The 20576-nt window shown below is 39.8% G+C and overlaps 1 protein-coding gene across 1 annotated transcript in view; it reads left to right on the top strand.

The window, feature by feature from the left end:
- Positions 1-20576, top strand: part of LOC126473788 (uncharacterized) — a 151102-nt gene that overhangs the window by 69456 nt on the left and 61070 nt on the right. The window contains exons 4-7 of the mRNA XM_050101062.1: positions 5021-5118; positions 6909-7013; positions 7109-7197; positions 7313-7433. Coding sequence (XP_049957019.1) covers positions 5021-5118; positions 6909-7013; positions 7109-7197; positions 7313-7433 — 413 coding nt within the window. The remainder of the gene's footprint in view (positions 1-5020; positions 5119-6908; positions 7014-7108; positions 7198-7312; positions 7434-20576) is intronic.

The raw sequence follows: 20576 nt of genomic DNA, 5'->3' as shown, positions 1-20576 counted from the left end.
CTGCCCTACCCTTTCTCCACAGCTTTTCTTCCATCCTAACCCAGAGGTGTTTTCCTTTATTACTATTTGCTAATGCCTTACTTCACTTTATGTCTATTCTTCCTTCCTTTCTTTCCTGTGTTTCTCTTGTCACTTTACAAACTGCACTGCACACTCTACTTACAAGCCACATTTGTATCAACAGACGGCTACAAGACCACACTGATTGTTGGTGCATCGTCTTCTGTCACACAATACTCCCACCAGTATCATTAATCCTGTACCTTCAAATTGATCACCCTTGCTGCGTCCCTCTCCAGTATTTTCATGTGTTATTTCCATATATAGTGATCTCATTTTTGACTTTATGCCAATTGTGGTGAGTTTTCGCCTTTCACTATTGTCATACTCTCTGATTTTTTCTTGTTTCCACCTTTTCCATCCATTTCGTCCTTTTCGTGATTTTTCACATATGTTTGGTTGTATTTTTGTGAATTTTTTCAGACATCATTCTACATTATTTACATTTTTTCCACGTTTTTTCAAACACTGTGGATCCTTGCTCCTTCCATCTGTGTCAATACAGAAAAGTTTCCTTGCCCCTAGCCAGAACGTAGTTCCACATAGTGTTCCTGTGCTGTTTCTTCGCACATGGAATCCCCCCAAATGGCGTTACCTTCAAATTACCCACATCCGGCTGCCACTCTTTCTTCCACATTGACCTCTATCTGCACAGATTCTGCCAATCCTTAGCCCTCACCAACATCCTGCAAAATCCTATCAACCAATTCCAAACTTCCTTGCAATACCTTATCTCCATCCATGAAATTCTTCTACTACACAGTCCCAAATTCCTGGATCCCATGACACACACTGAAACTCTTGCCCTCCAGGTACTAGAGTGACATACACAATGCCACCTCAAAAAACTCTTTACCCTGCTCACTTCCTACTCATGCTGTGGAGTATCACTGTCCATCACCTCTACAACAACCTCCTACCCTCCCCCACATTCCCTCATAGCTGACAAACCCTGTCTTGCAGACCTACTACATTTACCCCACTCTCCAAAACTCCCTCCCACCACCACACAAAATCCAGAACCTAAACAGACCTGAAACACTGTCATGAACCTTTCCTCCAAAAGCCTTAGCCCTGGAGAAATATCAATCCTTTCCAAAGGCCTCATCTTTTGCCCCAATCCCAAATTCAACCATGTAGCACTTGTTAAAGACCTTCTCCCCGTCCCTACAGTGGAAAAACTTTTTTGCCACCAACCCTTCCAACCAGACTCAACTAAAAACCAACGTTGAGCCCTGCGTGACCCAGTTCACTCCTCCAGCGAACCGTGATCCACCCCCACTATCCCCAAATAGCTCCCTGTTAACGTTCCAGAATTTCTTAACTTCATTCCCCAAATCCCTCAACATACAAACTAACCTTACACATGCTGAAAGAACTACAGTTCACTATCTAATAGCTAATCCCGACCTTATAATCCTACCTGCAGACAAAGGCTCCATCATTGTTGTTTTGAACCAGAAGGATTGCCTGGGAGAAGGGCTCTGCCAGCTGTCAGATACACCACCTGAAAACCTTGCCAATGTGACCCCATTCCAGAAATCCAGCATGATCTCCAGTCTCTCCTCAAATCCTTAAGCCCTTTCCAGAACATCTCTCTAGAGTCCATCTCTCTCCTCACCCCTACCACTCCCCACAGTCTGACCTTCTACACGCTGCCTAAAGTCCATAAATTTAACCACCCAAGATGCCCCATTGTACTCCCACAGAGAGAATTTCTACTCTTATAGACCAATACCTTCAGCCTATTACCTGGAACCTATCCTCCTATATAAAAGATACCAACCCTTTCCTCCACCGACTCTCTACAGTGCCTGCCCCTTTACCACACAGTGCCCTGCTCGTCAATTTGACGCCACCTTCCTTTAGACTAACATCCATAATGCCCATGGCCTTACCACTACTGAATGCTACCTTTCCCAATGCATGATTGATTCCAAACCAACAACCTTTTGCCTGGTCACCATGACCAACTATATCCTCACCCACAATTATTTCTCCTTTGAAGGTATTACCTACAAACAAATCTGGGGTATGGGTATATGCATCTGCATGACACTATCCTGTGCCAACCTATTCATGGGCCATCTAGAGAAATCCTTCCTAAACACCCAGAATCCTAAACCCTTCATCCTGTTTAGATTCACTCATGACATCTTTGCTGTCTGGATCGAGGGTGAGGACATCCTCTCCACATTCCTCCAGAACCTCAACAGCTTCTTATGCATTTGCTTCACCTGGTCCTATTCAACCCAACAAGCCACTTTCCTAGATGTTGACCTCCACCTCAAACATGGCTACATCACTACCTCTGTCCATATGAAACCTACTAACTACCACCACGACAGCTGCCACCCGTTCCACACCAAGAAGTCCCTTCCTTACAGCCTGGCCACCCGTGATTGTTGCATCTGCAGTGATGAGTGGTCCCTCTCGAAATATACCAGTGGTCTCACTGAGGCCTTTGCAGTCTAATTATTCTCCCAACCTTGTACAAAAACAAATCTCTTGTGCCTTATCATTCCAGTCACCCACCACCTCCCAAAGTCTCACCATCTGGCCACAGAGGAGCTGTCCCCTTGTAACTCATTATCACGCAGGACTGGAGCAACTGAATTACATTTTCTGCCGAGGTTTCAACTACCTCTCATCATGCCCTGAAATGAGAAATGTCCTGCCCGCTATCCTTCACTCCCCTCTTTCAGTGGTATTCCACAATCCACTGAACCTACACCTATGTGTGAAGCAAGTTATGTGATCTACAAGCTAAGCTGCAACTGCTGTGCTGCATTCTCTGTTGGCATGGCAACCAACAAGCTATGTGTCGCATGAATGGCCACCAATAAACTGTGGTCAAGAAACAACAGGACCACCCTGTTGAGTATGCCGCAAAACACAATGTTCTTCATTTCAGTGACTGCTTCACAGCCTGTGCCATATGGATCCTTCGCATCAACACCAGCTATTCTGAACTGTGCAGGTGGGAACTCTCCCTGCAGTATGCCCTACATTCCTGTAACCCTCCTGGCCTCAAACTTCACTAGTCATTGTTCTCACCCATCACTCCCTTCCCTGTTCCCATTCCAGCACTACACAGCACTCTATTCCACTCACACACTTGTTACTTCTCTCCTTTTCTGTTACCCCCACCCCTCCTCCACTCTTCGTCCAAGCCCCCGTCTGCACCTAGCTGCTGTACCCTTCTCCACCTCATCCTTGCATGCTCCCCAGCAGCACTGACTGTCCCCCACCCGTACCCTGCTATCCGTCCTCCTCCCCATTCCAGCCTCCTCCTTATCCACACCCAGTTGCCTCTCCCATCATGCACTGCTGCTGCTGCTCATGGTGTGGCTTCAGCTGCCACAGGCTGTGGTCATGTGTATGTGAGTTGTGCTTGTGTGTGTGTGTGTTTTCTATTTTTGACAAATGCCTTGTTGGCCAAAAGCGTATTGTGTGATAGTCTTTTTGTTGTGCCTATCTGCGACTCAGCATCTCCACTATATAGTGAGTAGCAACTATTTTTTTCATAATATTAGAACAATTTATTTGCTTTTTCTCCATCTGTCTCATTTCATTTGGCTGTTCCTTATATTTATCTTAGTATTGTGCTTGAAATTGCAATCAACTCATGCCATCACCACAAGTTTTCTGGTGTACGTGATCTTGATATAATATGTTTGTAGGATCTGTAGTGTAGCTTTTTCATTTAATCCACCTTAGCTGCTATTGGACTGTCTCCATACATAAACCAACTGTGCATGATAGGGCCTTGGGAAAATCCGCACATCCAGTGCCCAGCCACCAGCCATCCTGCATTCCTTGGCTGGTTAGCTGGTCACCAATGCCTCTCACTCTGTAAACCAGCTTCTTATAATGTCACAGAGTCATAGAACTAATGGATGTGATTTTTTTATTGTTTAGAGAATTTGTAGAGGATGATTAAATGGCCAGGAAGAAAATTAACAGAAAAATTAAAAATACCTGTAGTGATCTCAGTAACCTAAGCAGGACTTTCCAAAAAATCATATGATGTGTCTAAAAAGGTTAGGTTATAATCAGTGTACATCGCCAGTTTTTTTTTTAATTTGTGACAGTTAGGCATAGACTTTTAACGTGAAAACCATCAAAATGCTCGTTGAGCAATGGAGAGATGCATGTTGAAAATTACTAGGACAGACCGGGGGGTGGAGGGGGGGCACCGAGGAATAGATTGGAGAGGAAGAATTAATCATATATGCAATGAAAATGTAATGGGAATGGCTGAGACAGATAGTCAGGTTAATGTATGATAAACAGGCAAACGTCTGCTGCTGCTGTTTATGATGATTGTGATGGATTGTGAGTAAAAGAGTCAATCATTTCCACCACACCCAGTAAATACTTCTGCATCTATTACAATCTTTTGTTGAGCTGTAACTTTACATTGGATTTCACAGTTCTGGTGGATTCAGATTTCGAAGAAAAATAACTAACACACTGGCTCTGTAAGATTAATCTCCAGAACCATTCATAAATTTAAGAATATTTCTGAAACATGAGATTAAGTATGAAACTCCCAAACAGCAGTTCATTTTTTTGTTCTTTACTACTTCCATGTGATCAAGAAACAGCAGTGTAAATGTGCTGAGAATAAAATAAATTTCATTATCCTATTCCACCATTATAAACCCATTTTTTTGATTGCATCCTGATGTTTCTATTTGTTGTACTTGTCATTTTTTTTATTGTGACTGTTTGATGTCACTATTTTCTGGTTGGTCTAAGAAGATTTGTGCCAAAACAATATCAAGCTTTTCTTTCATTAAAAACTGCTTACTGCAGATTGACCAAGTTTTCTTGTGTAGTTTTTGTTTGAATCATGTTTACTGTTAGCATCTTAGTGCAGAAGCAGTTGGTAATAAGTATACGCAAGTTTTTATGTCAGTGTGTATGCTTAATACAAGTACTGTTCTGTTATTAGCTTACAGTCAGTGACTTCAGACAGAGCAGTGATGCAGGATCAGCATGTAAAGTGCCACCAGTTCTTAAGAACAACAAAAGAGGAAACACTGTCACAAGGTAACATTCTAATTAATGAGTTTCTGTGTAACTGAATGCCTTGGTTGTTTGATAAAAGTTACAGCTCTCGTGCAACAAATGTAGTAAAATTTATTTAATTTGTGAACTAGATGGCAGATGATATGAGGCAGACTCTAACTTCGGTTTGTGTGTCACTTATATTTTAGAAAGTAATTACTCCTGTGATGTAATTTGTGATGGTTGTCATTGTTGCTGTTGTTGTGGTCTTCATTCAGAAGACTGGTCTGATGCGTCTCTCCACACCCATTTGAATATGCGTACTGTATTCATGCCTTGACTACCCTCTACAATTTTTACCCCCAACACTTTCCTCCTTTACCTAATCATCTATTTCTTAATGCCTATCAACCAATACCTTCTTTTAGTTGAGTTTTTATGTACAGGTGATGCTATTTTGTTTCTTACACATTATATAATATCCAAAGTTGTAAGTACAACACTGTAAAATAATGAATTAATCTCTAGTGTGGAAAATATGACACCTGATTCTCTTTCTTTAACTACTTATGTTTGAGCACTCTATCAGGTGATCAAAAAGTCAGTATAAATTTGAAAACTTAATAAATCATGGAATAATGCAGATAGAGAGATACAAAGTGACACACATGCTTGGAATAACAGGGGGTTTTATTAGAACAAAAAAAATACAAAAGTTCAAAAAATTTCCGACAGATGGCACTTCATCTGATCAGAATAGCAATAATTAGCATAACAAAGTAAGACAAAGCAAAGATGATGTTCTTTACAGGAAATGCTCAATACGTCCACCATCATTCCTCAACAATAGCTGTAGTCGAGGAGTAATGTTGTGAACAGCACTGTAAAGCATGTCCAGAGTTATGGTGAGGCATTGGCGTCGGATGTTGTCTTTCAGCATCCCTAGAGATGTCGGTCGATCACGATACACTTGCAACTTCAGGTAACCCCAAAGCCAATAATTGCACAGACTGAGGTCTGGGGACATGGGAGGCCAAGCATGACGAAAGTGGCGCCTGAGCACACGATCATCACTAAACGACGCGTGCAAGAGACCTTTCACGCATCTAGCAATACTTTTTTTTTTCTTTTTTTTTTTTTTTTTTGTTCTAATAAAATCCCATGTCATTCCAAGCAGGTGTGTCAATTTTTACCTCTCTATCTGCATTATTCCGTGGTTTATTAAGTTTTCAAATTTATACTGAGTTTTTGATCACCTGGTAGTTAATCACTAAGAACAGCTTTTAAACCGAGTACATCTAAGTGCTATTTAGAGGAAAAATGTGTGGCTCTGCCCATATATACATATAAAGGTTTTCAGAAAACTACTGAGTGTGTCACTTATACTTCTACACATGTATGTCGGCAGTACTACAGACTTTGCTTGCTTAAGGAAAGTGATAGCCAATAAGTATGTTTTAATTTATTAGATTTCTTATTGAATTTTCCTTGACACAATTTTGTTTAGGTGTCTAATAACCTCAATATGTTTATACTTTGCTACTTCATTTGTTGCATTCTCTTCTTTCAGTTTTAAACATACTTCTGCTCTTCCGATAAAGTATGACTGTTGCAGTTTATTGCTCATAGCCTTTTATTCAGAGAAGTGACATGTCATTTCTGTCACATTTGTCTGTGGATACAAATGAATATCACACCTCAACAATTCAACAATTGCTTTAAATGTTTATGGGTACATATAACATGACCAGTGACTTGCTGTCTTGCAGTTTGAGTTCTTCACTCACAATATCACTTCTGATTAATTATGGATCTCTGGATTTGTGTTATAGAGCTGAATGTGAAAAGAAAGTTTATGAAACTTTGCTGAGGGATCTCTGGATAACAAAAATTAAGTTTATATTGGAGAAACAAAATGAAATAATACAGAAAAGAAGGTATGTTTGTGGCAACTAATATCAGTCCCAGTACCAAACTATTCTGCTGAATTACAAAATTGTGAAATTAATAAACTAAAATCACTTTCTTACAGAAATACTGAATTACTCCAGCAGTGGAGGAAAGATACAGAAAAACTGAATCAAATAAATAGAATGCACCTTGAGAATTTTAAGAAACATGGTGAGGAAATAGCATCCAACTTTTGACCTCTGATGGTTTTTAATGGAGTGTAGCTATGTTATATAATTACTAAGAGAATAAATGAACATTTTACTCATATTCTTTATTGTTTCAGGACTCAAAATACCGTTTGATACAGATGAAGATTATATGAAGATACTCTCAAGATCTGACTTAAAAAATTCACTGTCAAGAGGAAGAGCTATCAAGTCCTTGACCGTGCACCCAATGATAAAGTAAGGAAACTCAGAACAGATAAAATATATTTAGCATATGCCTCATTTCTGCATTTGCAAGGAATGTCTCTTGTAGAAATCAAATTAAATGTCATATACAACATGTAACAGCCGTAAATGTATGAACAGACACAAACATGCATACATACACTCCCTTTGTGACCAGTTGCCAAATCAGTGAGAAAACGTACTTGGATACAGAATAAGTAACAAAATGAATAACAATTAGCAACAGTGATCCAAGCACCAAAATGGAAGTAATGGGATAACCACTTCATTGGTTCCGAACATGTGTATTCATGTTTAGCAAAGAATATCAAAGCAACATCTCAAATGTGCTACCGTCTAACAGCAATTTTAACTAAGCACCATCTCTCCATTCCATATTTCCATTTTAGCAAAGGTGAACTAAGTGTCATCTGTTTTGCAGTAGTGATCCAAGTCATTCAAGTGACACCACTGATAGTAACAAAACACTGCTTTGTTTTGTCCAGTATTGTACAATCTCAAAAAATACTAATCAGGGACGTGGCAAGAAATCCAGCTGAAGAGGAAAGAAAAAGTGAACCAGAATTTCATAGTGAGGTAAGTAATTTTATTTCACCGTAAAACCATAATGGAAATTCCTGGATGAAGCAGTATGCTAAACAAGTGAAAGGCAACCAGTCATCTACAGAGGACGACACAAGGCATACAGTAACGCACAACAGAAAACAGCATTTACGCTAGCTTTTGGACACTTGCTCCTTTTCCGTCAGTAGTACACACGTTGTGTGGTTAAGAAGGGTAGTAGGAGTAATCCATCGAACTACAGACTTATATCATTGACATCGGTTTTGCAGTAGGGTTTTGGAGCATATACTGTATTCAAACATTATGAATCATCTCGAGGGGAACGATCTATTGATACACAATCAGCATGGTTTCAGAAAACATCGTTCTTGTGCAACGCAGCTAGCTCTTTATTCGCACGAAGTAATGGCCACTATCGACAGGGGATCTCAAGTTGATTCCGAATTTCTAGATTTCCGGAAAGCTTTTGACACCGTTCCTCACAAGCGACTTCTAATCAAGCTGTGGGCCTATGGGGTATCGTCTCAGTTGTGTGACTGGATTCGTGATTTCCTGTCAGGAAGGTCGCAGTTCATAGTAATAGACGGCAAATCATCGAGTAAAACTGAAGTGATATCAGGTGTTCCCCAGGGAAGCGTCCTGGGACCTCTGCTGTTCCTGATCTATATAAATGACCTGGGTGGCAATCTGAGCAGTTCTCTTAGGTTGTTCGCAGATGATGCTGTAATTTACCGTCTAGTAAGGTCATCCGAAGACCAGTATCAGTTGCAAGGCGATTTAGAAAAGATTGCTGTATGGTGTGGCAGGTGGCAGTTGATGCTAAATAACGAAAAGTGTGAGGTGATCCACACGAGTTCCAAAATAAATCTGTTGGAATTCGATTACTCAATAAATAGTACAATTCTCAAGGCTGTCAATTCAGCTAAGTACCTGGATGTTAAAATTACGAACAACTTCAGTTGGAAAGACCACATAGATAATATTGTGGGGAAGGCGAGCCAAAGGTTGTGTTTCATTGGCAGGACACTTAGAAGATGCAACAAGTCCACTAAAGAGGCAGCTTACACTACACTCGTTCGTCCTCTGTTAGAATATTGCTGCACGGTGTGGGATCCTTACCAGGTGGGATTGACGGAGGACATCGAAAGGGTGCAAAAAAGGGCAGCTCATTTTGTATTATCACGTAATAGGTGAGAGAGTGTGGCAGATATGATACGCGATTTGGGATGGAAGTCATTAAAGCAAAGACGTTTTTCGTCGTGGCGAGATCTATTTACGAAATTTCAGTCACCAACTTTCTCTTCCGAATGCAAAACTATTTTGTTGAGCCCAACCTACATAGGTAGGAACGATCATCAAAATAAAAAAAAAAGAAATCAGAGCTCGAACAGAAAGGTTTAGGCGTTCGTTTTTCCCGCGCGCTGTTCGGGAGTGGAATGGTAGAGAGATAGTATGATTGTGGTTCGATGAACCCTCTGCCAAGCACTTAAATGTGAATTGCAGAGTAGTCATGTAGATGTAGATGTATGTGAATGTGTGTACTATTGCTGGAATGAGAGCTGATGCTCAAAAGTTAGTGTGAATGCTGTTAGCTTTTATTCATTTCTGTGCTCCAAGCATCTATCCACTATAGGTGAGTGGTTGTATTTCCCCTATTTTACATATTACAGTGAAACCTCTTTATAACAGTCCTCTATATAATGTTTTCCTCTATGTTACATCCGTTGTTTTTTTTTTTTTTTTTTTTTTTTTTTTTTTTTTTTTTTTTTTCCCGGTCCTGACTAAAAGCCCATACAGACAATGTTAAATTTTCCTCTTTACTGCATTTCCTCTATATTACAATTTCCTTCATGTAATGCTCATATTTTTGGAACCCTGGTCAATTATTTACCTCTTTATAACGTTTAAGTGCCTGGATGTAGACGCATCATTCCCATTCTGTGGATTCACAGTTTGCACCGGCTTGGAAAAGCCGCACTCAGCGTGTTTCATATGTCAGCGGCAGAACCCAGTCACGTCACGTCACGTGACGCACATTCTGCTTGTGATCTTTTTGGCGCCATTTCAGTCAATTCTTTGTATTCATAGCGTGTTGTGTGAGCTGAGCAGCAAACAGTTCGTGTGTCTAGTGAATGTGTGTCTTCGATATAAATTTATTAAAAAAAAAAAAAAGCTGTCATCAGTGGATATGAATGAAAAGCGGAAGAAAATTTCTCTGGAAGAGAAGGTTTCTGTTATTAAAAAAGTGGAGGCATCGCATGGTGTGAGTTGCATGGAGCTAGCAAAGCAATTTGAACTGGCCCCCTCAACACTATTATGAAGAACAGATCGTCGATAATGGAAGGATTTGAGAATTGTGGAAATTCGAAACGTATGTGTTTGAAACAATCGACTTATGACAAAATGGAGGAAGTTTTATTAACTTGGTTTCAGCAAGCACATGCTGCAAACATTCCTATAAACGGAACTATTTCAAAGGACAAGACGCTTCAAATATCACTGCAGTTAGGAATGGAAAATTTTAAGGTGTCCAATGGATGGATTGATAAATTTTGACAGTGTCATGGTGTTGTATACAAAGCGGAATGTGGAGAAAGTAAAAGTGTGGATGAACCAACTGTAGTTCAATGGATGCAGACTCTCCCTAATCTGATACATGGCTACAAACTGTGGGACATTTGTAACATTGACGAACCTGTCATGTTTTTCAATTTAATGCAGGATAAGACATTTACTTTTCGTGGGGAAAGTTGCTATGGCAGTAAGAAGAGGCTGGCCGTGTGGCATCGCCCGCTGTGCCGGTGAGTGGACATGTGGCCGCTCCTTCAGCAAGGTACAAGCAGGCACACGGGGGGAGGGGTTTATTAGTTATTGGGAGCTCCAACATTAGGCGAGTGATGGGGCCCCTTAGGGAAATAGCAGAAAGGTCGGGGAAGAAGGCCAGTGTTCACTCTGTCTGCTTGCCGGAGGGTCTCATCCGAGATGTGGAGGAGGCCCTGCCAGCGACGATAGACAGCAATGGGTTCACCCGACTGAAAATTGTTGCTCATGTCGGCACCAATGACTCCTGCCGTCTGGGTTCAGAGGTCATCCTCAGTTCGTACATGTGGATGGCAGAGTTGGTGAAGGCCGAAAGCCTCGCTAGTGGGGTGGAAACTGAGCTAACTATTTGTAGTATCGTTCCCAGAACCGATCGCGGTCCTCTGGTTTGGAGCCGAGTAGAAGGCTTAAACCAGAGGCTCAGACGATTCTGCGGAGATCTGGGGTGCAAATTTCTCAACCTCCGCTATCGGGTGGAGAAATGTAGGGTCCCCCTGAATAGGTCAGGTGTGCACTACACACAGGAAGCGGCTACAAGGGTAGCAAAGTACGTGTGGAGTGCGCATGTGGGTTTTTTTAGGTTAGAGATTTCCCTCCCTAGGCCCGACAAGACGCCTCCTGAGACACGGCAGGGTAGGAGTAGGTAAAATGCAACAGGTAATAACAATATTAATGTGCTAATAGTACACTGCAGGAGCATCTATAGAAAGGTCCCAGAACTGCTCTCATTAATAAACGGTCACAATGCCCACATAGTACTAGGGACAGAAAGTTGGCTGAAACCAGATGTAAACAGTAATGAAATTCTAAACTCAGATTGGAATGTATACAGCAGAGACAGACTGGACAGTGAAGGGGGAGGCGTGTTTATAGCGATAAGAAGTGCGATAGTATCCAAGGAAATCATCGGAGATCCGAAATGTGAAGTAATTTGGGTGAAGGTCACGATTAAAGCAGGCTCAGACATGGTAATTGGATGTCTCTATAGGCCCCCTGGCTCAGCAGCTGTTGTGGCTGAGCACCTGAAGGATAATTTGGAAAATATTTCGAGTAGATTTCCCCACCATGTTATATTTCTGGGTGGAGATTTTAATGTGCCGGATATAGATTGGGAGACTCAAACGTTCATAACGGGTGGCAGGGACAAAGAATCCAGTGAAATTTTTTTAAGTGCTTTATCTGAAAACTACCTTGAGCAGTTAAACAGAGAACCGACTCATGGCGATAACATAATAGACCTTCTGGTGACAAACAGACCCGAACTATTTGAAACAGTTAACGCAGAACAGGGAATTAGCGATCATAAAGCGGTTACTGCGTCGATGATTTCAGCCGTAAATAGAAATATTAAAAAAGGTAGGAAGATTTTTCTGTTTAGCAAAAGTGACAAAAAGCAGATTTCAGAGTACCTGATGGCTCAACACAAAAGTTTTGTTTTAAGTACAGATAGTGTTAAGGATCAGTGGACAAAGTTCAAAACCATCGTACAATATGCGTTAGATGAGTAAGTGCCAAGCTAGAGATGGAAAAAAGAGCCTCTGTGGTACAACAACTGCGTTAGAAAACTGCTGCAGACGCAAAGGGAACTTCGCAGCAAACATAAACATAGCCAACGAGTTGCAGACAAACAAAAATTACGCGAAGCGAAATGTAATGTGAGGAGGGCCATGCGAGAGGCGTTCAATGATTTCGAACGTAAAGTTCTATGTACTGACTTGGCAGAAATCATAAGAAATTTTGGTCTTATGTCAAAGCGGTAGGTGGATCAAAACAAAATGTCCAGACACACTGTGACCAAAATGGTACTGAAACAGAGGATGACAGACTAAAGGCCGAAATACTAAATGTCTCTCTCCAAAGCTGTTTCACAGAGGAAGACTGCACTGTAGTTCCTTCTCTAGATTGTCGCACAGATGACAAACTGGTAGATATCAAAATAGATGACAGAGGGATAGAGAAACAATTAAAATTGCTCAAAAGAGGAAAGGCCGCTGGACCTGATGGGATACCAGTTCGATTTTACACAGAGTACGCGAAGGACCTTGCCCCCCTTCTTGCAGCGGTGTACCGTAGGTCTCTAGAAGAGTGTAGCGTTCCAAAGGATTGGAAAAGGGCACAGGTCATCCCCGTTTTCAAGAAGGGACGTAGAACAGATGTGCAGAACTATGGACCTATATCTCTGACGTTGATCAGTTGTAGAATTTTGGAACACGTATTATGTTCGAGTATAATGACTTTTCAGGAAACTAGAAATCTACTCTGTAGGAATCGGCACGGGTTTCGAAAAAGACGATCGTGTGAAATCGAGCTCGCGCTATTCGTCCACGAGACTCAGAGGGCCATAGACACGGGTTCCTGGGTTGATACCGTGTTTCTTGACTTCCGCAAGGCATTCGATACAGTTCCCCACAGTTGTTTAATGAACAAACTAAGAGCATATGGATTATCAGATCAATTGTGTGATTGGATTGAAGAGTTCCTAGATAACAGAACGCAGCATGTCATTCTGAATGGAGAGAAGTCTTCCGAAGTAAGAGCAATTTCAGGTGTTCTGCAGGGGAGTGTCGTAGGACCATTGCTATTCACAATATACATAAATGACCTTGTGGATTACATTGGAAGTTCACTGAGGCTTTTTGCGGATGATGCTGTGGTATATCGAGAGGTTTTAACAATGGAAAATTGTACTGAAATGCAGGAGGATCTGCAGTGAATTGATGCATGGTGCAGGGAATGGCAATTGAATCTCAATGTAGACAAGTGTAATGTGCTGCAAATACATAGAAAGAATGATCCCATATCATTTAGCTGCAATATAGGAGGTCAGCAACTGGAGCAGTTAATTCCATAAATTATCTGGGAGAAAGCATTAGGAGTGATTTAAAATGGAATGATCATATAAAGTTGATCGTCGGTAAAGCAGATGCCAGACTGAGATTCATTGGAAGAATCCTAAGGAAATGCAATCTGAAAACAAAGGAAGTAGGTTGCAGTACGCTTGTTCGCCCACTGCTTGAATACTGCTCACCAGTGTAGGATCCATAGCAGATAGGGTTGACAGAAGAGAGAGAAGATCCAACAGAGAGCAGCGAGCTTCATTACAGGATCATTTAGTAATCACAAAAGTGTTACGGAGATTATAGATAAACTCCAGTGGAAGACCCTGCAGGAGAGATGCTCAGTAGCTCGGTACGGGCTTTTGTTGAAGTTTCGAGAACATACCTTCACCGAGGAGTCAAGCAGTATATTGCTCGCTCCTATGTATATCTCGTGAAGAGACCATGAGGATAAAATCAGAGAGATTAGAGCCCACACAGAGGCATACCGACAATGCTTCTTTCCACGAACAATACGAGACTGGAATAGAAGGGAGAACCGATAGAGGTACCCAAGGTACCCTCCATCACACACTGTCAGGTGGCTTGTGGAGTATGGATGTAGATGTAGATGTAGAAGAGCAAGGAACGTATTACAATTTTGTTGTGTACAAACACCGATGGCAGTGAAAAACTGAAACCTTTGGTTATCGAGAAGCCAAAAAATCCAAGGTGCTTCAAAAACATTTCCATGTTTTCGTGCAAATATACAAACAATGCCAAGGCATGGATGACGAGTAATATATTTTTACATTTTCTCAGAGAATTTGACGTTAAATAGGGAGTGCTGCAAGGAAAGTGCTGCTGTTTGTGGATAGGTGTGCAGCACATCCACCAGATGAATCCTTTCTGAGAAATATGAAAGTAATTTTCCTGCCACCCAACTGCACCAGCCATCAGCAATGTTTGGGCTTGGGACTAATACACACTCTTAAGGTTAAATATAGGACAGCCCTTGTAAAAGAGGCCTTCAGTTTCATGGACCAAAGAAAACCGGGAAACCAGCAGATCTCACAACTGAAGCTGAATATTTTACGTGCAATGAATTTAATTATGTACTCGTGGATGGAAGTCAGTGCTGAAACTATTAAAAACTGTTTCACAAAAGCAGGATTCTGTGAGAATGAGATGTCAGCTCCTGTGGAAAATGTTGCAAGTGATTTGCAAGAGTTTCAGGAATTACTAGGCAATGATTTTGTCATTTTTGAGGACTTTGTGGCTGTGGATGACAACGTGGCAGCCACAGGAGTACAAAGTATTGAGGAGCTGACTGCAGTGAGAAGCTTGGAGAATAATAGTGGTAGTGAAAGTGACAGTGACAAGGAAGATGACCCTGTGCCCTCATATACAACGGCAGCTGAAGCCTTTGAAACATTCAGGAGATATGTTATGACCCATAGACTTGAGGACAGAACAGTAGTTCAACTTGCTCATTTGGAGCAAGAAATGATTGCCATAGAGTCCTGGAGAAACAGAAAACAAACACGCTTGCTTGAATATTTTAAAAACTCATAGGTATGTGATTTTCATATTGCATAGGTTCCTAGAGTTTTGTGCAAATATAAGTTCCATTTCATAATTTAATTATTAAAGTAATTTTTTGTAACTAATTCTTTTATCATCTGTACCATTTACTGTGTTTTTATGTAATATGTTCAGTATATCATAAACAAAATTTGGCTCGTATTCTATAATTGGGTCAACTGAAGAGTGGGATACCACCTGTCAGCTTTGGACAATGATGTCCTATCTTAAGAATCTACTACAGTACAAACTGATCCATTTACTTTCACCCATCCACCTACTGGGCCCCATGTTTTAATTACAAAAAACTAATTATTTGATACATTGATCATTTGCAATGAATATCATATTACAGTGTTGTGAAAATTTAAAATGTCATCTATGGCACCATTTGTCAAAGCTGATTAGTGGTATCCTGATCCTCAGTAACGCCCTATAATTATTATTTGGAAGCCTTCCTCTTTATAGTGTTTTCCTCTATACAGTGTTCAGAATCTGTGGTCCCTTGAAAAAAGTTATATAGAGGTTTCACTGTATTTCAGCCTAACTCAAACATGTTTGATATCATTAACAATTTGTGAGGTTAAGTTGTGAATTAGAGGTGGTTTACATAGTTGACACGACATACAAACACTGTATATAAATTGTATTCCCATTGATATTTGAGCTCAGAAAACCCAAAATGTATACATTTACTGTGTAAGTATACATTACCATTGGCTCTCTTTCATTTAGTCAGCTAGGTTAAGTTTTATATATTTAATACTATGCATTCGTCTTCTGGCCTAACTTAACCAAAGCAACCTTGTACAGTCCAGCATTTATAAATATAGCCATTATTACATTAATATGGTTTTGGTGAAATAATATGGAATTATGTGTATTTTTTGCCTGCAGGATGGGAATATTACTCCAGCAGAAAGATACGCTTATATCTGAAACAAAATGGCCATGAAAGGGTTGGAAAAGAAAGTATCCTGTGGAAAATGTGAAAATAAGGAAAATGATAATGAAATGAAGACTGATACAGTGCTACAGGTGTTTTGAAGCTGTCAAAAGAATTTAGATTCTCAGTCTGCAAATGTGAGAAAATATGCCCTGATATTGCGCTTGGAGAAACACAGTGTAAAGAATTCAGGAAGTACAATTAACTACAATACAGTGCTAAGACTGTTTATTACTATTGTGATAAAACAGGTGCCCATTAAACAGAAAAGAAATGCAATGTCTGCTAGGAACCAATTCTTAAGAATGTACACAATTCCTGGTGTTGAGGTTTGTTGTGATACTTTTGTGTATAAATTTCATATAACACCTCAAAAAGTAAACACAGCACTACGAAACTTTACCTCTGATGATATTTCTGACATGAGATGGAAAGGTGGTCATAATAAGATTGATGATGAAAGGATTCAGGAAGCAGTAAACCAAATAAATAAAATTCCTAGATACAAATGCACTATTGTTGAAAAGTAATTCATAAGGAATATTTTCAAAGCCACGTAACAATAGAAGCTATGTATGAGCAATGCAAATTGTAAGTTAACAATCCAGTGAGAATGTCAAGCTATGAAACCATATTTTACAAGTATTTCAACATAAAAAGGGCAGTACTGAAAAGGGTACTTCTGACTGCTGCAGTTTACTCCAAACAAAAATGCAATTGGAGAATAATCCAACTCAGAAAGCAACATTGCGTTTAGAAGTTAAAAATTATTTAATAGTAGCAAGTGATGCTCATAAAAAAATGATTCAAGATAAGAAAAGGGAAACAGAGGTTAAAGGATTTGAAATAATCAGCTTTGATCATGAGAAGACATTGTCATTGCCAAGAATCCTAACCAACATTTCATTGAATTGTGTGTGTATAATTATGGAGTTAGCTCTGATACAATTGGAAAAGGGTTTTGCTTTGTTTGGACCAAAGGTACTGCATGTTGAGGTGCCCAAGAAGTAGGTTAGTGTCTCAAGAAATATACTGAGAACAACTGAAGGAAAACACTACTCAGCTAATTTTGTGAGCAGATTCATGTGATGACCAAATACAAAACATCAAAATAACTTTGATTTTAAAGGCTATTATGGAAACTCATGCATTTCTTACTTCAGTCTCTTTAAGGTTCCTGATTCCTGTTCATGCATTTCTGCCAAATGATGCCTGCATCAGTGATGTTGAATGAGCTTTGAAAATTCAGCAAAGCTTGTATCTACCAAGTGCATATTTACATGTTGTGGAAACTTGTAGGAAAAGAAATCATCTTGTTGTAACTTAAATTGTGACTAGGGATTTTGTTGGATGTTCTAAAATGGAGAACAGCATTATGAACCTAAGGTTGATACCACAGGAAACAATATTGATTGAATGCAAAAACTTGAAGTAACATTGAAAAAGGAAGGTCCATTCAAGCTGTAGATGAAAGAAACCTATAATGGTGATGCCTATGTCACTGTGGACCTACAGGAGAAATATCAGGGAGGGACCTTCTAACTCAAACATTTTGTGGACCCTTTGAACTATTGTGGTCAATGTTGTGCTTGATACCCAGAAATGCCAAGCACTTTCATCATTCTCTTATTGGAGATGATCAAGTCATCACTGACATCAGAGGATTTGATGGTGTAGTCATTTTTGAAGAAGATGCATGATGATGGCAAAAATAATGTGCAAAACAGAATATTGGGTTTAATACATGTTTCATATTACCTCTCTCCATATTTTATTTGCTTTAGTATGAAACAAATAAACACTGCTGAAAAATGTATTGTGTTATACTGGGTGTTGGAAAAAGAATGACCTGATTTTGGATGATGATGATTACAAAACACTGGATGTGCTAGCAAGGAAATATGTGTTACTCAAATGGACACGGCCTAGAGTTTCAGGAAATGGCCATTAGGTATCAGACAATGTGTCTTCTCAGTTTGCAGGTAGTCAGAAGTAAGATGGCATCCACTCAACACAGGGCACTTTGTGTGTTGCAGTTTGCAAGGAGTGAGTCAGCAATTTCAATCCAGTGTGCTTTTCACCAGCATTTTGACATTGATCGACCTGCACCCAAGAACATTTGTCATTGATATCACCAATTTGAAGTGACAGAATGCTTGTGCAAAGGTAAGAGTCCAGGTCAGCCTCTGACTTCTGATATCATGGTAGAAAGAATTCAGCAAATGTTCAAGTGGAGTCCACAGAAGTCTTCTCACCACGCAAGCAGAGAACTGGCAATGCCTCATATGGCTGTCTGGCAAGTGTTTCTCAATGACATTCTGCCCCAATGCTGGATAGGGCACAAGGGACCCCAAGACACTGCCCTCCATTTGTGGCCTCCAAGATCACCAGACATGACATCATGAGATTTTTTTCTTGTAGGGATATGTGCTTGTTATCAAGATGTCTACAATTTAGAGGAGAGAGTTAATATGAAACATGTATTCGATCCAATGTTATGTATGGCAAATTGTCAAACCTTTTTGCCATCGTTATGCATCTTCTTCAAAAACTACTACACAATTAAATCCTATTGTGTCAGTGATGACTTGATTATGTCCAATAAGAGAGTGATAAAAGTGCTTGGCATTGCTGCGTATCAAGTGCAACATAGAATGAGATCTTCAAGTTGAGGTCTAGCCATAGATTTCCCTAAGACCACAGTGGTTCAGAGAGTCCACAAAAGTTTTGAGTCTGTGACTCAACATCTCCGCTATATGGTGAGTAGCAATCTATGTTTTCATATTATTGTGATTATTCCATCCTGGATTTTCCATATTCTAAAATAGTGTACATAATTGCCCAAATTTCCACAAATTTTGAAATGATAGCCACTACACGCAATTTACAGTGAGAAAGTTTAGAAATCGATCAGTATCTCAGTTTGTGATTTCAGAGCTTGGATGACTATTGCTAACTGCAGTCCAATTAGCAAAACACTTATAATAGTCAGTTACCACAGAGTTCATTAGTTAACACTACTTATTAATATGGCTGTTCCATGCTGTTGACATTTATGTTTGTTTACAGTAGAATAAGAAATACATCACACTACAGTCAGAAAAGCAATCATTTTAAAAGTGCCTCACTGCTATAAAAATAATGTAGGGGTACATTAATCTACTTGTATGAAAGTATGTCTGATTGCACATTGAAGAAAATCCTGTTGCATCTGGAGGCAGACTGATTAACTTTTATATATTTATTCCACTGTAGCACTGTATTAACCCTCTACTACTTGTGGATTGTCGTAGGGTTTTCTGCATTGTTGAATACTTTCTGAGTTATTTATTATTTCATACAGTCCTGAAGGAGAAATATGTATAGCATATTTACTTTTCCAACATTTCCACACACATGCACATGGCTTTCTTTTTACCATTTTAAACAGTTCTCCAATTCTCATAACTCCATTTTTTGACTGAGAAACTGTATGTCAGGAGAAAATAAACAGCAAAATACAAAACGACAATTGCACCAAATTTAAATTATAATAATGCAAAAGGACATACAAAAACTTATTTAAAACTAATGCTACAGTAATACTTGCGAATGTCATTGCATTGGACCAAAAAGTGTTGAGCCATCAATACTCCAAGCTGTATTTGATATAAGAACATAAAACATGAATGTTTAGTAGCAAGTAATGTTTTTAGCTCAAATGAGCCGCTCTTGGAGTGCATCAGCAACTATGAATGCATGAGACATTGCCTTAGTAAGCATCATATTTAAACATGCATGTTTTCCTAATGGCAGATATGATGGTATTGAACATAACAGAACATCCTCAGATATTCTGGTTACTGTTGTTAATTACAATTACATACCCTGTCGACATATTCCAGCAATGAGTAAGAATGAATTGAGGTACAGGCCCTCTTTTAAGATCACACAGGAGCCCATAGCACTGATTAATTGCAGGTCCCTTGTTCAGCAGTATGTTCTCATATTTTAGATTTGTTTTGTACTTAAACATAATGTGTGAATGTAATGTCTAAAAATTTATTTCACTAATGTAAGCACTGACAAATACCATGCTACTTGATTTTTGAACCTATGAGGAAGATGCTATGCAGAAGAGCCGAGTTAAATTCCTGGTACTGCCAGGGAGGTTTTTTTTTTTTTGGGGGGGGGGGGGGGGGGGGAGTGGAAATTGGTTCACTCAGCCTCATGATGCCAGGAGCAACTTGAGTGGGAAATGCTGGCCACAATGTCTGGGAAACTGACAGTGGCTGGACGAGTGGTGTGATGAACCCATTCCTCTCCATATTGCATCCAAGTGACACTATTGTTAAAAGGTTGACATGGCAGCTTGTCAGCGCTGATTGACCCCTCATGGACAGTATAGAGGTGATATCTGAGCAA

The sequence above is a fragment of the Schistocerca serialis genome, chromosome 4, assembly GCF_023864345.2.
Source record: "Schistocerca serialis cubense isolate TAMUIC-IGC-003099 chromosome 4, iqSchSeri2.2, whole genome shotgun sequence".
NCBI classification, from domain to species: Eukaryota; Metazoa; Arthropoda; class Insecta; order Orthoptera; family Acrididae; genus Schistocerca; species Schistocerca serialis.
This window is presented reverse-complemented; position numbering and strand designations above follow the sequence as displayed.